The sequence below is a fragment of the Carlito syrichta genome, unplaced genomic scaffold, assembly GCF_000164805.1.
Source record: "Carlito syrichta isolate Samal-C Ts95f unplaced genomic scaffold, Tarsius_syrichta-2.0.1 Scaffold301679, whole genome shotgun sequence".
Taxonomy (NCBI): domain Eukaryota; kingdom Metazoa; phylum Chordata; class Mammalia; order Primates; family Tarsiidae; genus Carlito; species Carlito syrichta.
The window spans coordinates 227420-247701 of NW_007245775.1; the positions used below are offsets into that span (position 1 = coordinate 227420).

Sequence of the window (20282 nt, forward strand, 5' to 3'; positions counted from 1 at the left end):
TGGGCGGGGGGGGGTGTGGCAGGAGGAGAGGTAGAGGGTGGACAGAGAGGCCAAGAGGAGGAGGTACCTCTTATTTTTCCTCAAAGAGAGAATCATGAAGGTGGTTTTATTTATATATTTTTCCAATCATAAAAATATTGCTCCTGAAACAATGAGCAGACATTATTTTTTCAACAATTCAAACCATCTTTTCAGCGATTCAAACAACACACAAAAGCATAAAAAAGAAGGTAGAAAAATCCTGACCTTCCACCTGGGGATCTGGTTAACTAATAGCCCACAGGGCAGAGCCCTGAGCTAAGTCCTGGCTGAACCAGTTCCAGTCATGGACCCTGGGGACCCAGCTTCTTAGCACCATAGCTTCTTTATCTGGAAGGTAGAGAGCCATCAATCCTCCTCCCCTCCTCTCTGCCTACCCTCTGCCTCTCTCCCACCTGCCCCTACCTCTCTTCCCCTTGCCTCCAGGTCTAAGAACACTCTTTTAAGACACCGTGACCGGCTGGGCGGCAGTTCAGCCTGTAATCCCAGCACTTTGGGAGACCGAGGAGAGAGGATTGCCTGAGCCCGGGGGTTCATGACCAGCCCGGGCAACTTGGTGAGACCTCATCTCTTCAAGAAATCACAAAATAAGCCCGGTGTGGTAGCACATGCCTGTAGTTCCCGCCACTTGGAAGGCTGAGGCGGAAGGATTGCCTAAGCCCAGCAGGTCGAGGCTGCAGTGGCTGCACTCCAATCTGGGTGACAGAGTGAGACTCCGACTCAAAAAAAAAAGAGCATCGTGACTTGCCTGGGCCCCTGCCCTGTCCAGAAGCCATAAAGGGCACATCCCCCACACCCTGCTGTGGTCTGTTTGAACTTGGGATTCCAGGTTTGATCCGCACCTGCCACCTAGTATTATTGTGAGGATAGGTGAATAGACAAAAGGTCTTAGAACAGTGCCTGGCACATGGTAAGAGCCGTATGTGTGAATGCCAGCATCACCATCATCGATGTCACCACACCATTGTCATCATCTTTCCAGACAACTCTATGCACCAACCTGCCTGCCTTCTTCACTTTTTCTCATCACTTCCATCCAGCCCTCCACCCACCTACCCATCCACCTTTCCATCCACCCACCCACCTACTTATCCATCCATCCATCCACTCACCCATGCACCCACCCATCCATCTACCCACTCACCCACTCACTCACTTATCCATCCACCCATCCATCCACCCACCCATCCATCTACACACCTATCCACCTACCCATCCATCCATCCATCCGTCCGTCCGTCCATCCATCCATCCATCCATCCATCTATCCACCCACTCGCACACTCGCCCACCTACCTATCCATCCATCCATCCATCCATCCATCCATCCATCCATCCATCCATCCACCCACCTGTCTGTCCATCCACCCACCCATCCATCCATCCACCCATCTATCCATCCATCCACCCATTTAATCTTCTCTAGGGGGAACACACCCATGTGCTCTTTAGGAACCTGCTGTTTTCCACTCCACATTCCATTCCATATGAAATGGACACGCTTATATGTTAACATACGTTGTTAATAAATGTTGTTGAACAAAATGACTCAGGTCCCGATTAAATCGGGGTTGGGGGTGGGGTGATGGAACCCACCCCTGAAGTGTTGCTCTGCTGGGCTCTGTCTCCGTGGTGTAGACCTAGACTTGGCCTTGGTGCCTTCAGGTGAAATGAACTATACAGCTCAATGACATTTGCAATGAGATATGTTGGCACTAAGGCAGACTCTTTCGGAAAGATCTTCAAAATCAAAAGTAATAAAATAAAGATTTATGCCATTTTTATAGGTCCCGTCTCCCTGATCAGGCTGGGGTTCCTAGGGAGTTCTCTCGCTTCGCTCTCTCTCTTTGCCGCTCTCCCACCCAGACCTGTGGACAGGGGAGTTCTGGCTTATGTGGCTTCCTCGCCATTCTGAATCAAGGCCCTGGAACGAGAGGACCACATGGCCAAGGATCCCCCTTCTCATCACCCCTGGTGCCCAACATGAAGGGAACCTGTCACCTGCAATCTGCCACCTCCACTCACCTAACCTCACGAGGTTAGACACCTAATGTCTAACAAGTCCAGTGCAGAAATGCCCATCCCCCTGCCCAACTTGCCCACCGAATCATTACTGCTATCATGGTCATCATCCTCTTTTCAGACAGCGCTTGGTGTGCCAGCCTGCCTTTCTCCTCATCTCGCTGGTGACAGACGCTCAGACCAAAAGTCCCCCGTTCGCCCCTGACCACTCTCTCTCACTGCATCTGACCCATCGGTGCCTCAGCGCCTCCGTCTTTAAGAGACATCCAGAATCCAGCCACTTCTCAGCACCTTTGCTGCTGGTCCTTGGGCCAAGTCACCATCATCCCTGGGCAACGGGAAGAGACTCATGCCCCTTCTCATGCATTTAACTTTGCTTGTGGTCGGTCTCCCCAGAAGAGAAATGTGGCCAGAGCAGGGACTGTGGGCTCTCCTGTTCATCTGAAGGAGAGCCTGGCACATATGAAGGGGGATCCAAACAAACCCGGAATTTATTGATTAAAAATGGTGTATTTATTCTTACATGTTTACACTTCAGTCACCTTCAGAGTACTCTCTGTTTGATGCAATATGCCTATTGAGATGCTTTATCCGCTGCTTTTGAACTCATCGATTTTGATGCCTTTTAGCGCTTCTGCCGTTTTTTTGTTTCACGTGGGCAAGCTGTTTCCCTCTGAGAACTTTTTTCGTACGGGGGTACAACAAAAAAAAAGTCACTTGGGGAGAGATGGGGTAAATAGGGAGGGTGGGGAACCGGGGCCATGTCATTTTTGGTCAAAAACTGCTGAAGGTTCAGCACGGTGTGGGCAGGTGCGTTGTCACAGTGGAAGAACCAGTCACCCGTTTGCCACAACTTGGGACGTTTCTTCCACAACGCAGGCTCTCACAGCAATGCTAGCTGGTACACTGACGCCAATGGGTTCCTAGAACACTTACCTAGTGGGCGAAGCCTGTACTATAAGGAGCCCACCCTCTAAAGATAATTCTGGGTTTTTTTGAGTGCCCCTCGTAGAAGATGTTTAACAAACCTGCGTCAAAAGAATGAATGAAATGCCACAAACACTCTCAGAACAGGTGGGAGCCAGAGCTCCCTGTCCTGAGCTGAAAGGAGATTCGATGCTCCCCAGCCCAGTGCTCCGAGCTCCTCTGTAAGTTCCCTCCCCTCTAGCAGGCCAAGGATGCTTGCACACCCGCCCTACCTCTCCATCCATCCATTCGTCCGTCCGTCCGTCCACCCACCTGTCTGTCCATCCACGCACCCATCCACCCATCCACCCTTCTGCCGCTTCTGGAGTCTGGGCACAAGGGCATAACCGCTTCTGTTGGAGATGGTATCAGGGGGTGAGCCTGGTGGAGCTGTGTGCAGGCACGGCTCTATCACCGTGTGACCTACAGCCACGATACCCTTACCTGGAGAGTGGGGACTCGAGTGCTAGCTGTCAGCATGTCTTTTAGGGAATACTGGGGGCCAGGCACTGTGCTAAAGCTCTTACATACAGCTCGTGTCATCTCACATCAACCCAAGGAAACAGACAGCTCTTCATGTGCCAACCTGCCTTCCTTCCTTCTTCCCTCCTTCTCACCAGGCCACCCAACCATCCATCTGTCCACCCAGAGGAACAGGCACTATTGCTACAGCTGCCAGTGTGGGGAAACTGAGGCACAGAGCGCTTAGCTGATCTGATAGCAATCACAGGTGGTGCATGTAGCCCCCATGAACACCGACTTCCTCACACCCAGTACTGAAGAGGGGAGGGCGGAGACTGCCAAGGAGTTCTGTAGAGCCTTCTGTTGGCAGCCCAGCCCTGCTCCTCCCGGGGCCTCCAGCAGAAGCCCCCCTTCCTCATCCTCCAGAGAGGCACCTCCTCCCCTGACCTCCTAGGATGACAGCCTAAACGAGGAGAATGGGGCGTGGAGCCGGAGGTGGGGACCAGGCTCAGGCAGGCTAATCAGGTCACAGGGTGAAATTAAAAGGGAGGTGGAGCGCACCGACCCGTCAGAATTCACGCTCCTTCCTGGCGGCGAGGTGCCCGGGAGGGGAGCTGGGTGCCGGCGCTGACCTCGGAGGCTGGGAGCCGGGGGACAGGATGGCCCCGCGGAGAGCTGTGCGGCTGTCCCTCAAGACGCCCACCCACGCTGTGTGCGTGGCAGGAGTCGAGACACTCGTGGACGTTCGCAGGTGAGACGGTGCAGCACCTGGCTGCAGAGAGCTGGGCTGGAATGGAAGGCAAGCAGTGGGGACCCGGTGGATCAGATGGGTACACTGGGGGAGGCTTCCTGGGCACCAGGTCAGAACATTGGCCTCTAGCCCCTGGATGGAGGGCTGGCCTCAGGATTCTAGCTGAGCCCCGGGGCAGGCTCTGGGGCCTGGGCTCTGCGTTCTGATGTCAGGGTGGCACCTGTATGGGCATCAGAATGGATCGTTGCTCAATTTCTTGTCCATCTCCCGTCTCTCCTAGGTGCAGGGATGTGTGTGGCGGCTTGATTCTTGGAAGTCAGCCAGGGGCAACTAGAGTGATTGGGATCAGGAGGGAGGGGCTAGGGGGTGACTCAAGGAGTTAGAGCAAGAAGAGAACCTGGGACAGGGCCTGGGGCTTGTGTTTGCCCTGAGATGATGGTGATGACAGTGATGAGGTTGATGGTGCTGATGGTGGTGGCGGTGATGGTGGCCATGACGACATCTGGGAGGGCAGCTGGAGTGTCAGCTTCCCTTGTTGACCCAAATCCACCCCCTCCCATCCTGGCTCTGCCCGGACGGGGGCCCAGGGACATGGCCCAGCCTCAGTTTCTCCGCCTGGCCACTAAGGGCGTTGGATCTGGTGACCTCTGAGGGCATTTCCAACTCTGAAGACTGTCTATGGACCAGGTGGGGCTGGACCGCCTGCAGACAGGGGACTCTGGGTGGGAAGTCTCCGTCCAAGAGGGGCTGGGAGTTGGGGGCTGTTACCAGGTGGGTTCTGAGCTCCTATCAACCTCCTGAGTCTCAGTGCCTGTGCTTGCCCCATCTGGTTAATGGATGCCGGGCCCAGCAGCCCACCTGGCCTAAGGTGACCCTCTGCCCCAGAAGCCCTCCCTGCTCTCCTTTTGGGTGTGGCCTGTGCCCTAGTGGTAGGGCTGGGGGGTTGGGGAGGCACTCCTGGGAGCCCGGGCGTGAGGGCTGGTTCCCTCGGGTCTAGGTGGCCAGTGGAGACTCCATTTTTCCAGCTCTGTTAAGATGGCATTGCCAGATTTAGTAAACAGAAATACAGGATGCCCAGCTAAGTTTGAATTTCAGATAAATAGCAGAACCTTTTTTCAGTATCTTGCATGGGACAAGCTTATACTAGAAGAATCTGCTGTTTAGGGGCAACACAAACCCAGTTGGGCGTCCTGTATTTTATCTGGCAATCCCACTCTCACAGAAGAGCAGGAAAGGGGTCGCTAGTAGGCCCCCCACCCTGATTCCAGGCTTCTGCTCTCACTGAGGGCACGGCTGTTTCTGGAAGGTCATTTCAGAGCCTTGGGCTCTATGTGCTGCTGACTAAGGCCAGAGGCATCTCACAGAGAGACCGGGGTTCTGGTCTTAGCTTTGATGTGGCATCAGCCGCATCATTCATCCCCTGGGGCTTCATGTCCTTATCTGAGACCTAGTGAGACTAGCTGAGTCCCCTTTGCAGTCCAGCGTGGAGGGAAAGCGCCCAGACCCTGGAGTCCCATAGACTCGGGTCCTCTGTTCATGGCTGTGTGGCCTTGGGCAAGCTGCCATGCTTCTCTGAGTCTCTGCATCTGAAAAGTGGGGAAACAACGGCATCAACCTCAATGGGTTTGGGAAAGATAAATGAAACCATGCACATACAGGGCCCCTCACACGCCGGTTCCAGCTTCTGTTCTTTCTGTCACGCCTGACAGGGTGGGAGGAGATGAGGGCAGCTCAGGGTGTGAGAGGAGGGAGCACGGGGTGCTGCTGTCTGCAAGCTCCCTTGGGAACCCCAAGTTCCTTAGCATCCTTAGATGTGGGCCTGGCCCAGCCAAGGGGCAACGGGGAGCTGCCTGGGTTATTCACAGTTGCGGCCTCTGGTGGGCTCTGGCAGGCGGAGGCTACTTGGGGGTCCTGAGCGTGCATGTGGGTGATCTCTCACCCAAAGCCCCCTGGGACCCCTCACCCCGGGTTTTGGTGGTGACTAGGGTCACAGCCATGGAGAGTTTCTGGACTCTAAAGCCTGGAACACAGATGTTTATTTTGCAGCAGTAAGGACCAGCTTCCTGCCAGCTGAGGCTGCAGCGGGCAGAGAAAGGGCCCACGGGACTGTCAAGCTGGCAGGGTTCTAAGAGGAGCCTGGAGCTCACTCCAGGAGTTGGGCTGGCCGGCAGGAAGGGGCTTCACTTGACGGCGAGTGATGAACTTGGGACTTCCCACCCCCTCTTTCCAGTGCCTGTCCTTCGTTGAGGTCAGGCCAGGGATTTCTAGCTGGTCTTGCTGGTAGGAGGGGGGTGAACCCCCCGCCAGAGGAGGCTTGCCAAGTCATCTGACTCTGGGTGTGTGGGATAACATCACGGGAAGTGATTAAGGCCCTCAGGGCTGTATGGAGGCATCTTTGTGTTTGGGGTAATTGTGTGCCCCTGGGTGTCCCGATCTGAGGAACCCTTAGGAATCCCTAACTCATCAGGTGCTATAGATCCTACCCCCACACCCTAGGGGCTAGCTTACCACTCTTACGCCACACCCAGGGGCTAGCTCACCACCCTGACCCCACACCCCAGGGACTAGCTCGCTACCCTGACCCCATGTCGCAGGGGCTGGCTCACCACCCTGACCCCACCCCCCAAGGGCTAGCTCACCACCCTGACCCCACACTCCAAGGGCTGGCTTACCACCTTGAGCCCATACCCCAGGGGCTAGCTCATCACCCCCACACCCCAGGGGCTAGCTCACCACCCTGACCCTCACACCCCAGCAGCCTCCCCACCTGGATTCTGACTCCCTGGATCTGGCCAGACTGCCCTGGCTGTCCCTCTTCTTGCCTGGGGACTTGAGGTGGCTCATGCCAATAAAGAAGGGGGCAAGAGACGCGGGGACTCCATCAGTGGTCCAGCATGGCCCTCCCTGTCTGCCCAGAGGCCAGAATCAGAGGTCCAGGCTGGAGGCCATCATGAACATGGATTCTTGGGGATGAGGAAGCCTGGCTGGCCGGGGCAGGGACGTTCTCCTGGACTCTTCCAAAGTCCTCCCCATCCCTGCAAAAGTGTGAACGCAAAATAGTCTCTCCAGACCCGAGAATGGTGGAATTTGAGGGGTACGGGGAAGTGGGAAGCTGTGGGGCCTCTTGGATGCATTTTCTGGGGTCCCCTGTATGGTGGAAATTGAAAATGGCAAAACAGAGTTGTAAAGCGTGTGATACACTCCGTGTGTGCACGGAGCAAATTAATGCTTTTAACTTGCACAGAAGAACAATGACACATAATCGTCCTCCTCATGGGATAATTATGGGGTTGAAGCAACGTTAATTCTCAGTGACCGACAGGTTGTGGGCGCCGAGCTGCGACATCTCCCCCACTCCTGGCTCCATCCTGCTGCTGTGTCGCTGCGGCAGGAGGGACGGCCTTTACTGGGCGGGTTGTGAAGTTTAAGTTTCAGGATTCCTGGAGGTTGTGAGGCTGGGACCGCCCCATTCCCGAGGCCCCCACAGGCCCTGGAGCTGTAGAATCTGGACCTGAAGTGGTGCAGTGAGGTTATTCTCGGGGCATAAGGTGTTGGCATCTGGAAGGGCCTCAGAGGTCACCCCTTAGTTCTACAGATGTCCCTGACTCCCTGGGTCCCAGCTGCCCCCTGCCATCTTGGGACCAGCTGGGAATCTCCCCCTTCTGCTGGCCTCTTAGTCCCTCTGTTTCTGCCTCCTTTCCTTCCTATGGCTTCTTGGATTCTTTTTTTTTTTTCTTCTTCTTCTTTTTTGAGTTGGGATCTCACTCTGTTGCCCAGGCTGGAGTGCAGTAGCATGATCACAGCTCACCAAAGCCTGGACTTCCTGGGCTCAGGTGATCCTCCTGCCTCAGCCTTCGGAGTAGCTGGGGCTACTGGCACACACCATTACACTTGGCTAATTTTTTGATTTATTACAAGATCTTGCTATGTTGCCCATACTGGTCTTGAACTCCTGAGCTCAGGAAATACTCCTGCTTTTGTCCTCCCAAAGTGCTGAGATGACAGGTGTGAGCCACCGCACCTGGCTTGCTTCTTGAATTTTGGTCGTGGAATCTCTCCACATTCTGCATCTCCCCCGCCTCCCCCACCCCGCTTCCCAACCCCCATCCCTCCTCCTCCTCCTCCCCCCTACTCTCCTCCCACCTTCTCCCTTCTCTTCCCAGGTCCCCACCTCCTGCTCACGGAGGGGCTGAGATAAACCAGACACAGGTCCTGTTCTCCTGAGCCTGTGGACCCCAAGAGAAGATCCGAGGTGCAGGGAGTGAACGGGTGGCCGTTTACCTGTGACACTTATAGATGTCCCCTCTCCCCACAAAGCGCTTTCCCTCAGTTTCCCAGAAACTTCACTCTAGTCTCTGGTTTCTAAGCAGCTGCTCAGCTCTGCCAGGCGATGTGAAACGGAAGGGTCTGGCAAATCCACACCCAGTTGGAGCCTGAGGGGAGGTCTGAGTGGCCCTTCCCACCGCTTGGTGCCCACACCTCCCATCAGGAAGTGCCTCGATGGTCTTTCCTCCCATGGCCGCCTGGGCACCAACACTCCTGGGCACCTGCTGGGCTCTGGCACGGGGGATCTCACCTCCCAATCCCACCTGGGAGGAGCTTTCTAGCTGGGAGCTGAACACATTTCAGGATGTGGGTTTTAAGGACCACACACTGGATCCGTGTTCTTGTTCAGGTAGGAAGTGGAGGGTGGTGAAAGAGTCTTTCCATCCACAGGGCCCTTTGGCCTCTCTTGCCCGAGGCTGCCCGCCCCACGCCGCTCAGACGCTCTCTGTTACGGTAGCGACCGTGACGGCAGCCCTGTTTCCAGTGCTCACTGTTCTCCCTCCGTTAAATCTCACAACCAGCCTGTGAGGCCAGGATGTCTGTGACCCCCATCTTGCAGAAAAACTGAAACACAGAGGGGTTAGGAAACTTCTCCAAAGTGACACAACCCACAGGTGCCCGAGCTGGGGTTTGGACCCAGCTCTGCCTGGTTCCAATTTCTGTGAGCTCACCCCAGAGGCTCCTCGTGATCTGGGGCTCTTCCATGTCGCCAGGTGTGAAGGCGGGGGAGCTTCTGAGTCATACCTCCAGCGTTGCCACTGTCGCCTTGTGGCCTCTCTGTAAAGTGGACAGGAGATCCGTCTGCTCGGCGGGCGGGGTGCGGGGACGGAATCAGAGAATGGATGAAAACTCTTTGCAGCCTCTGCTGGAGCTGCTCTATGGGACCCCGAGGGCAGGGCCGGGGTGGTTTGGCTCTGCTCTCCTGTGCCCACGGGATGCCTGGCTCAGTGGGAGCTCAGGAAAGCATGTTGGGGCAGAGCCACCGGCAGCCCTCATAGGAGCCCCGTGTGCCCCTGGGGAGTGGCTGGCCCTTAACCCTGGAGCCCGAGGGTGGCGGCCAGCACCGAGGTACTGTCACGCTCCAGCCAGACCCTCGGCTCCCCACAGAGCAGCCCACGGAGCTGCCGCACCTCAGGGAACCTGCTGGACCCTGCCAGCCGAGCCGCTGGCAGCTTTTGTGGCTTCAGACCAGGACACCTGGAGACGGGTCCCGCTTGGGCTCCTGGGGCAGGAAACTGGCCAGGGTTGCTGGGAGCGCATAGCTCGGCCCACACTGGCTGCTCCACCCCTACACTGGCTGCTCCACCCCCCATTCTGCATAATTCCCCCTCCTGCCCCCGCCACTCTCCCAGCACCTGGACAACCCCCAAGACTGAGTGCAGGATGGTCGCATGGGAGGGACCGCTCAGCTGCTCTCTCTCCTCTCCCTGGAGACCAAGGGGTAGATGTTTGTGTCCTGGAGACAGTTTGGCCTGCGGAGCCCCACTGGGCAGAAGCTTCTGGGAGGCACGTGCAGCCAAGCAAAAGGAAAATCTTTCTGATTACCTGAGCTGTCAGAACAGAGAGAGTCAGAAGGTAGGAAGCTGTCTGTTGTGAGAGCGGGCAGGGGACTGGCCAGGATGACCTCTGAGATCCCTCTGACCCAAGGCCTGTGCAGCCCCATCCATCATCCTGGGCAGGCAGGGACCAGGAGGTCACCAGCAGCCTCCTCCTAGCCTCCCTGACCTTGCTCTTGTGGAGTTCAAGTGTGTGGGTGAGGGCAGGGGAGGCAGTCCCCGCGGCTTTTGAGGAGCCATAGTGAAAGACTTGTTCTGCAACATTTCAGCACTTTCCTGCTTCCTCCCGACATCCTCCCCCGCTGTCCCCTCTCTCCAGTTCCCACAGGGGTGTGATCAGGACACACACACACACACACACGTTCGTTTTAACGCCAGCCAGGACAGCCCAGGAGAGGAGACAAGCCCACTGCTCCCTCTTCCCTTCGCCGTCTGTGTGACCTGGGGAGAGTTACTTCACCCTGCCGAGAAGATTTTCGTCTGTTCAATGGGGACAGTGATATCTACCTGGGGGACTGTGGCGAGTGTCAGTGAGATCATGGGTGTCAGAAGCTAAGATGAGCCTGGCACATAGTAGGTGCTCGAAAATGCGGACTCTGTCCTGCCCCAATGTCACCTGTGCCACATGCCACCCTCCTGCCCTCGCCTGGGCACAACCTGGCCAGAGGAGACAGCCAGGGCTGGGATTGGCCGATCGTACAGCCCCATCCCACCTTCTGCGACTCCTCTGGTGGGATCCTCTAAAAACGTACTCCTTCTACCAGAAGCCTCCACTGAGCCTGGTGCAACCAGCCATGCTCTGGGCCCGTGCTGGGGAATTGCAGGGTCAGGAGTAGAGTGCTCTGGGTGGCACAGACGGGCTGCGAAGGGGCCCCGGGGAGGGTCTGAGACGGTGCTGTGGGGACAGGAAGGACACGAGCTTCTGGCCAGAACGCGCTGGGTTGTGGACGGAAAGGAGTAACAGCCAGGGTGACCGCAGCTTCTAGCGCTACTCAATGTGACGCTTCACACATCATCTTACAGAACCCCCTCCCTGTCCCTCCCACCCCCCACAGCCTCGGAAGTAGCTCTTTGGATGATGTCCATTTTACAGAGGAGGAAAATCGAGGCTCGGAGCCATCGAGTGACCAGATGTGGGAAGCCACACTCCACACAGAGTCCATACTGCACAGAAGGGGTGGGACATTTGGAGTAGGTCTTGAAGAAGGCAAAGGCTCCCCTGCCCCACCTGTCCCAGCACGGGGAGGGCTCCAGAGGAGGAAGACTCATCAGGGAAATGATGACAAAGAGAAGAGCGATTCCAAGGGCACCGACGGGGAGACTCCTGTCATGGTAGTGATTACGGTCCCTTTCCCTGAAGGGGCGCTTTCAGTTCCCTGCCTCACCTGACTGTGAGTCTGGGGACTCGCCGGACTGCACACCCAGGGTTTGGGTGGGTCGAGGGGCTGCACCATGAGGAGTCAGCAAAGGGAAGCAGCCAGGAATGGTGTGGATTGGGAAGAATCCAGAGCTGAGCCGGGTACGATGGCTCATGCCTGTCATCCCAGCAATCTGGGAGGTGGAAGTGAGATGACCTGAGCCCAGGGATTCAAGATCAGCCTGGGCATATTGGCCAGACCTCGTCTCTACAATAAATCAAACAAATTAGCTGGGTGTGGTGGTGCACGCCTGTGGTTCCAGCTCCCGGGAAGGCTGAGGCGGAAGGATCGCCTGAGCCCAGCAGGTCAAGGCTGTGGTGGCCGTGAACGTGCCACCACACTCCAGCCTGGGAGAGAGAGGGGGTAAATCCCACTGTGGGACTCCCGCGCCTGCCTCCACGGCCTCCAAGACCCCTTATCCCACTGCCACACTCACAGATCCAGGCACCCAAAAAATGAGGAAGGGCAGAGCCCCATCCCTGAGGCCTGGGGCAAGACTGGGAGCGGGATGTCCACGGAATGAGGGCCTAAGTCACCAAGCACCTGCCTGGCTTGGGTACCTGCGAGAAACAGCAGCCCCCTCCCTGCCCCTTCCTGCGGTCTTCAAAGTTCCTGCGGGGTACCCACAGCTCCTCGCGGCTGGAGCCGACCTGGAGCCGGCCTGGATGGAGGTGCCGGGGAGCTGAGTCCTGTGAACAGGTCCCTCCCAGAGGCGGGGAAGGGGCCGAGAAGAGGCCTGTGGGCGTGGCCGCCTTCCCCCAAGACCGGCCTCTACGGGCACCACCTGCCCACGCGGCACCTGCAGGGGAGTGAGACGCTGATGCAGGACCCCCAGCACCCCCGAGAGAGGAGTGAGCAAGGTGTGAGTTCCCGAGCTAGTGTGGGGCTGGGAGAGGGTGGAACTAGACCACGGGAAGCCTCCGTGCTGGGCTCAGAGGGTCCCGATAGCCCCGAGGGATTGCACCCTGTCTTTTCTTTCCCCTTCTTTCATAATTATTATTTTCTTGTTGCTGTTATTTAGTTTGTATTTCTCTGCAATCCCGCTAGACGTGGAAGGAATAAGGACAATATGGAACCCAAGAAACTGCAGCCAGAGCACACAAGTGGCGGGCTGTTGTGAGCAGATGGGTGAGGGGTGTTCTCTCGAACCACAGAAGGAACGGCCTGGTCGTTAAGATAAAGCAGGTCCAGTGACTGGGCGTTGGCCACAGTCGGCAACGGTGGTGTTCTTGCTGGTCTTGCCATTCTTGGACCCAAAGCCCCTCTGTGTTTTGCACATCTATGCCCTCTTTCCCTTGCCGAAGACCCCATGGTTGCCATCCAATTCCTCAGTCTTAATCGTGCAGATGCAAAACTGGGAACTGTTGGTGCTGGGTGCGGCATTTGCATGGACCAGATGTCAGGACCTGTGTGCTTCGGGGTGAAGTGCTCATCATCCAATTTGTCCCCATAGATGGACTTCCCTGCGGTGCCACTATGGCATGTGAGGTCACCACCCTGGCACATAAGTCCTGGAATAATTCTGTGAACGCGAGAATGCTTATAGGTGAATCCTTTCTCCCCGGTGCTCAGAGCACGAGAGTTTCCTGCTGTCTTGGAACTTTGCAAACAGCTTGAAGTGGGGGGGCAAGGGCTCGCTGTGGATGGGCTATGTTGAAGAGCCCAGTGGGGCTGACCATGGCTGGGACTGACCGTGGCTGATGGCAAAGGCCTCAGATGACAGCATCTGCAAAGCGTGATTATTATTATTGTTATTGTTTTTTTGAGTTGGGGTCTCACTCTGTCACCCAGGCTGGAGTGCAGTGGCACACTCATGGCCACCCCAGTGTCAATCTGCTAACCTCGGGCGATCTTCTGCCTCAGCCTTCCGAGTAGCCAGAACTACAGGCGCATGCTACCACGCCCAGCTAATTTTTTATTTATTGTAGAGACGAGGTCTTGCCAAGTTGCCCAGGCTGGTCTCGAACCCGCAGGCTCAGGCAATTCACTTGCCTTGGCCTCCCAAAGTTCTGGGATTATAGGCTGAGCCACCGAGTCCAGCCCAAAGCATGATTATTATTTTTTCCCAAGCCCCAGATGGGGGCTGTGTGGCCAAGATGGTATTCAGTGAGGTCCACTGTTGCCCAAGGCTGAGGATTGGTTTCTCGGGGTCCTGCTGTCCTCGAAAGGGCTGCGCCCAGTCACAGCAGCACCCAGATGGGGTGAGTGAGGATCCCCCACAAACTAGAACCTTTCTGTTCCCCGCTGGGTGGCCTGGGCTCACGGCTACTTGCTGTCAGGATTTGTGGGCCAGGCAGACCGGTTTCAAATCCCAGCTCAGCCACCTCAGCTGGGCAGTCCTGGGTCACTGTGTCCTCATCCACATGCGTATATTGTGCTCTGGGCCCACGCCAGGCACTGAGCAGGGTGTGGAGGGAACAGCAGCAGTGCAGACAGAGCCAAACAGAAAATGACCCTGCGTTCTAGATGGAGCCCTGCAATGAGCAGTTATGTGATCTGTCAGGTGACCCAACCACGGGCTGCGTGAAGCCGGGGTCAGGATGCATTGAGTTCTGGGTGCCATTCACTTCCCGATGTTTGCAGCAGGGCTGTCAGGGAACACTCAGAATGAAGGGAGGGGCTGGGTGTGCAGCAGGTGTCCGTGACAGGAAAGTTCCGGACAAAGAGAGTTGCAGGCTTGGTGTGCCTGAGGAGTCGAGTGTGAGGGCGTATGGGAGGGCTGGCCGGCGGCCAGGCAAGAGGTCAGGAGGGGGTGGAGCAGGCCACACAGGCGCCAACAAGGAGAAATGCGAGGTGACTTTTGCTTGAAAAGGTCCCTCTGGCTGCCGTGTTGAGGACAGACTGTGGGGAGTGAGAGAGGCAGCAGAGGGCCCAGCCTAGTAAAGAAGTTGTCACTGTCTGCTGGCGTCGTGAGGGCGGAGTCCATGGGATTTGCCGGGGATCTGCTGAGGGCCAAGCTGTGAGCATGAGGGAACCAGAGGAGGCAGGCTAGAGGGCTGGACGGGGCAGGTTTGGAAGGAGTGCAGAAGCAGGCGTTTGGCTTGGATGCGTGAAATTTAAAAAGCCTCCCAGGCACCCAGGCCGCTACTCAAAAGACAGGTAGCTTGAGTCTGGGGTGAAGGTCTGGGAGCTCTAAGTATCTTGAAGTCAGGGGGAGCTCACCAAGGGGGTGCGTGTAGGCAGGGGAGTGGGCGGGGAAGGGGAGAGAGGACCAAGGGCTGAACCCGGGCCAGCTGTGTGGAGCCAGCCACAGAGAGTGTCCACACCCTTGGGAACTGGATGGCAGGAGGGAGGGGGGACCAGGGACGGGCTCAGGGTTCCGCCTGACCCGCTGGGCCATGAACCCGAGCTGAAACTCCGCAGGTCGCCTGGCCGCCCTGAGCACTGGCTCGCCTGTCAGGCCACCACGATGTCTCGGGTCTCCCGAACCAGTCAGGGTCAGGGTCAGACACAACCGGAAATACCTGGTTAGTCTCTTTCCCTCGTTCACAGCCGCTTTGGCAAAAGGTTCTAAGTCTTCTCGGGGAGGCTGGGAGGAAGATGAACAGTGTAAATATTTGGCAGTGCACCAGGTCCTTCCTCAAGGAAAGCTGATTGTCCATTTTTTTAGGAAGTTGATGAGCTTGTGGTTAAACACAGTCATTATTTAAAATGAAATCATATACACTTACAATTCAATAAGTCACAGTAAAGACAAAGGTAAAAACACTGAAACCTGCCACTTCCTAATTATTTTGTTGTGTTCTACTCTTGTCTATGTATGGTGGAAATAGTTATGTAGTGAGGTGCTACTGTGTGTCTCGCTGAAACCCAGAGTTCAACATCGTTGGGCGGGTCACTGGAAAATGACAATTGTGGGGGGTATTTACACCACAGAAATCAGCAAAAGCTGCACATCAGAGTTTCCTTCATGGTTTTACTGATTGTCTAGACTTCAAAAAGTGCTGGAGAAAGGTTAACAATGCCACCTGACCTGAAAAATGTGCCGGTCATTACCTCGTGGTTAGCACCGAAACGGAGGACGTGACCTTCCCGTGTGATCTGATTCAGCAGAGAAGTTGCTCATGCCACTGATGGAGTGAGGTGTAGCATACATCTAGATTATTTCACTGTCCTCTTATTCATAAATGCAAACAAAAATATCAACCAACATTTATGTCACACTTCAGGCTTAATGACAATACATGGATTGGGGAAAGAATGAGCATATGGGGACCCAACCACACATCGTGGCTGAACTGCAACCACGCGTTGGCTACGGTCACGAGAGGGAGTCCTGTAGGGATCCACAGGCTGAGTAGAATTTACAGCACCTCTCGCCTTAAAGAGTCCTATGTATGGTATTTTTTGTACATTGTGTTATACGCATCACCTCTCTCAGTAAAATTTATAATGAGTTTATAGATGCTTAAGACACCACCAGAGAGATGTTTATTAAACACTTGCCAGCACACCGCTGTCTGGAATTGTGAGGGGTGGTAAGAGGGAAGTCAGAGATGAGGCCAGGGGCTCAGAGGAGAGCAGTGGAGCCTATGTCCCAGCGGCCCAGCAGGAGAGTGTTTCGAGGAACAGATGACCATCTGGGGCAAGTTCCTCTGACAGGTCAACCAGAGGAAGAAGAAAGAGGACCCTGGGACTTGGTGACAGCAGTTTCCATGGCAGGGTCAGAAGGAGAGGCTGGCTATAGGCAGGCTGCAGAGACGATGGGACAGGATTGGAGGTGCGAGTCCGCACACCTCCCAGGGTTCCTGCAGAGGGAGTGGGAGAAGTAAGGGCGTCGGGGAGGAGGCGGCTTGGGATGGGTGACATTGGCCACCTATCTGTGTGCTGGGTGCGAGAGGGTGAGCAGGGCAAGGAGGGTGATGCCCTGGAGTGGGGGAGGTGCCCAGGGAGGGCTGGTCTTGGGCTCTCCTGTGTCCCAGGAGGGCAGGCCTGGCCGAGGGCTGGGAGGTAGGCAGGCTGGGAGACCAGATGGTGGGAGGGGGAAGGTCGTGGGCGCTAAGGGAGGAGGGGGTGTGACGTGATTTGGGAGAGGGACAAGGGCCTCGAGAGACGCTGCAGGACGGCAGAGTGGTGCCCGCGTCCAGGGTCCCTGAGGTCAGCGGTCAGGAGGCCAAGCAAGCAGGTACCGAGGTGGCCTGGACAGCGCTTGGGCTTTGTGGGCAGCGCAGGAGGGATAAATCAGAGCAGGAGAGGAGAGGGGTGGAAGGTTTGGAGGGGGTACCCGAATGGGCTGCTAACCTGGGGCTTGTAGGGGTGCCATTCTGGGTCATAACACGGAGGAACAGGCTGAGGCCAGGGTCACTGGACGGGAGGTCAAGGGACTGGGAGGCCGGGACCGCACACCATCCTTGTGGCCACTGAAGTATGAACTGGTGACAGCGGAAGGCTGGAGAAGTCACCCTCGAGATGGGGACTGAGTGCTGGTGCGCAGGGGTGTCTTCATGGGCGGTGGGGGCGTCTGAAACATTTTGCAAAGCTGGAGGTCTATGGAGTCAAGAAAGGCGATGGCGGGGCGCCGTGGCTCAAGCCTATAATCCCAGCACTTTGGGACGCTGAGGCGGGAGGATTGCTTGAGCCCAGGGGTTCGAGACTGGCCTGGGCAACACGGCGAGGCCTTGTCTGTACCAAAAGATAAAGCAATTAGCCGGGCATGGTGGCATGCACGTATAGTCCCAGTGACGGGGAGGCTGAGGTGGAAGGATCATCTGAGCCCAGGAGGTGTAGGCTGCTGTGAGCCATGATTGTGTCACTGCATCCAGCCTGGGTGGCAGTGAGACCCTGTCTCAAAAGAAAAAACAAAAGATCTGGAAGAGGAATGGGGAGCAAGGGGAGCCCTTCCCACCTCTAGGCCCCTGGGGGGGGGTAGTAAGGAGGAAGCAGTCACCATAGAGATGGCCGCAGGGGAGGCCCCGCCCACTGTGAGCGTCAGGCCCATCTGAGAGGAAGGCCAGGGAAGCTCTGAGGCGTGACTGAGCACGTCATGCGGACGATGATGTCCCATCAGATGATGAGAGCCCAGGAACCTTGGGTTTCCATAGTCACTGACGGACAGGATGATGGAGGGCAGGTAAGAGGGGGCACGCCTGGAGGTGCCTGCGTGGCTGGTGAGGCCAGGAGTGTGGAGTGGGAGGTGGGGCTTGCCTGCAGCTTGGGAATGCTGGGGGCCCCGCCCACCTCTGCCTATGTAAAATGGGGGTAGTATTTGCTTTGCGGAGCTGCAGTGAGCACCAAGGGGGCGCTGAGTAGGACTTGTGATTCTCAGATTTATGGCCATCGTCACCATGGTCAATGGAGGGAGCTTTTTGATGGAGACAGAATGACCATGGCAGCAAGTTGGGGGGCGATCTGGCTTCCGCAGAGGGTTTGATACTGGGGTGGTTTCTTAGGGGTCCGAGAAAGGAAGAAGGCAGGCAGGCATGCAAAAGGACCCCTCCAGGCATCTCTGTGGCCGGGTGGACCTCCGCCAGGGGACTTGACCTCGGGTGACAGCCATGGGGCTGATGGCCCTGCTGTAGGGGCTGACCGTGGAGAACCCTGACACAAGAGGGAGGGACGAGCCCCATGTGTAGTTTCCTTGTCCAACTTCCGCATGGGCCAGGGTCTCATGGAACCCTGGCACAGAGAGACCCTAGTTGGTGTTTATTCTGGGATGGTGACGAACAAGTTGCCACCCCGGGCCCTGCTGGCTCAGCTCTGGGTGCCCGTAGCCCGAGTCTGCTCTGTGGGCAGGAAGGCCGGCCCAACCAACTGTGGCTGGGAGCAGCTGGTGCTGTGAGGAGTAAGGTGGGGGCTGGCAGCTGAACACCCCAGGCTGGGGCCCAGGTGGATGGGGGCTTCTCTGTCTCTTTTCTGGATCCCAGAGCTTAGTGCACCGGGTGGACACGGAGTACCAGGTGGGTGGGCAGAAGCCACATTGGGTACTGGCATTAGTCAGGCTCTAGATCTCCATGCAAGCACAGATGGGTCGAGAATCCCCCTGCAGAGAGGAGGAAAAGAGAATCCACCCATTCCCGCAGAAGTGTTTACTGAGCACCCACTATGTGCCAGGCACGGCTGTAGGTGCTGGGAAGCTGCAGTGAGCAAAACAGATAAAACCTCTGCCCTCGTGGAGCCGACCTTCCAGCAGGAGAGGTGGATGATCAACAGGCATGATTAGAAATCAGAGGGGGAGGGGGAGTAGGGGGTGGGGGGAGAATGGACAAGGCACAGTATTCAATGGAGTGATGGGGGGGCTGCCGTGAAGGTGGCATTTAGGCAGACCCCGGATGAGCGTGAGAGTGCGGGATTGAGCTTTGAGGATTTCTGGGGGAGGCACGGTCCTCACAGCAGGACAGCCAGTGCAAAGGTCCTGAGGCAGGACAGCCTGGTGTCTTCGGGGCACAGCAGGAAGGCCAGTGCAGCTGGGGCAGAGTGAGCGGGGTGGGGGGGTGTAGGGGAGGAGGGCGTCAGGGAGATGGCAGGGGGCACCGAGTATGCCTGTGAGGACCCTACCTTTTACTGAGTGTGACGGAAACCACTGCTTTCGGACAAAGAAACACCTTCTGCCGCCTGCAGGGTGGGACTAGGGAGCCCGGTGAGGCGAGTGGCGACAGTGGCTTGGACTCTGGTGATGGAAGAGCGAGGGGGTTAGCTAGGTGGATTTGCTGCTGGTTGGAGAATCTGGAAGAGTCAGAGAGGAAGGGACTTGGGTGTGGAGTAGGGGTGTCCAGAGGTTTGCCACCTATGCCCCGGCTGCCTGATACCCAGTCTAGGGTGGTCTCCTGGCCAGTGGCACTGCCCGCCGCCCCCCAGCCCGCTCGTTGGGGGTGCTGTGGAGCGACCTGGCAGTCCCGGCCCGTCCTAAATTCCCCTCTCTTTTCTCTGCCAGTGATGTGCCCAAGGGAGCCAAGACCTTTGGGGTCTCTGGGAGCTCCAGAGTGGAAATCTTCATGGTCTACGATCCCTCACGAGTGACTGAGCCCACCGGCAAGGCCCGCTGGCCCCTGGACGCCGACGTGGACGTGGTCGTATCTGTGGACACAGTCAGTAAGGACTTAAATGACCTCAAGGTAAGAGGCCACTGCTTCACAGTTAGAGCCCTCATGGCATACTCCTGTTCACAAAGCAACCCCACTTAACCAGCCCCACAGAGCTTCTGCACTCACATCCACACATCCTATCCTGGTACGACTCCACAGATGCCCAGAACACCCAAACCCACACCCACGCCCAGCATCACGCATGTACACGCAAACACCCTGGTGAAAATGCAAGCCCACCTGGTCACCCCTCAGCCTCACAGACGTCCTCACATTCATCCCAGCATCCAGTCTTCTCGCAGATCCCTCAAGAAACCCCCACACTCTGTAAGCAGGCATCTACAGCGACACCCGTGCACACGTGCGCACGCACGCCCAGGCCTCCGTGTACGTGCCTTCCACACCTAGCGAGCCTCCTCTTCCATGGTCCGCCCTGGGCTCAGGTGATACCCTCACTCGCTCCAGCCCCGGGCACTCACCCCACACAGTGACCCACTGAATCATGGGCACAGCCTTCCTCCCCCAGGGAAAGGGCGGGAACGGGCAGCTGGGAGCCTGCCGTGGGCCGGGACCTCACCTCTTCTGCTAGCTGGGGGCAGGGCCCGGTGTCCTCGCTAACAACACGACCTGAGCCAGGCTCGGTGGCTCAGCCTGTAATCCCGTGCTCTGGGAGGCCGAGGTGAGTGGATTGCCTGAGCCCGCGGGTTCGAGACCCGCCTGG

General features: G+C 56.9%; 1 protein-coding gene across 1 annotated transcript in view; it reads left to right on the forward strand.

The window, feature by feature from the left end:
• Positions 1-4063: 4063 nt before the first annotated feature.
• The window catches only part of PADI1 (peptidyl arginine deiminase 1), a gene marked incomplete at its 3' end in the record, with an annotated part of 33784 nt that continues 17565 nt past the window's right edge, over positions 4064-20282 (forward strand). The window contains exons 1-2 of the mRNA XM_008055112.1: positions 4064-4240; positions 19411-19591. Of these exons, the coding sequence (XP_008053303.1) occupies positions 4149-4240; positions 19411-19591 (273 nt within the window). The remainder of the gene's footprint in view (positions 4241-19410; positions 19592-20282) is intronic.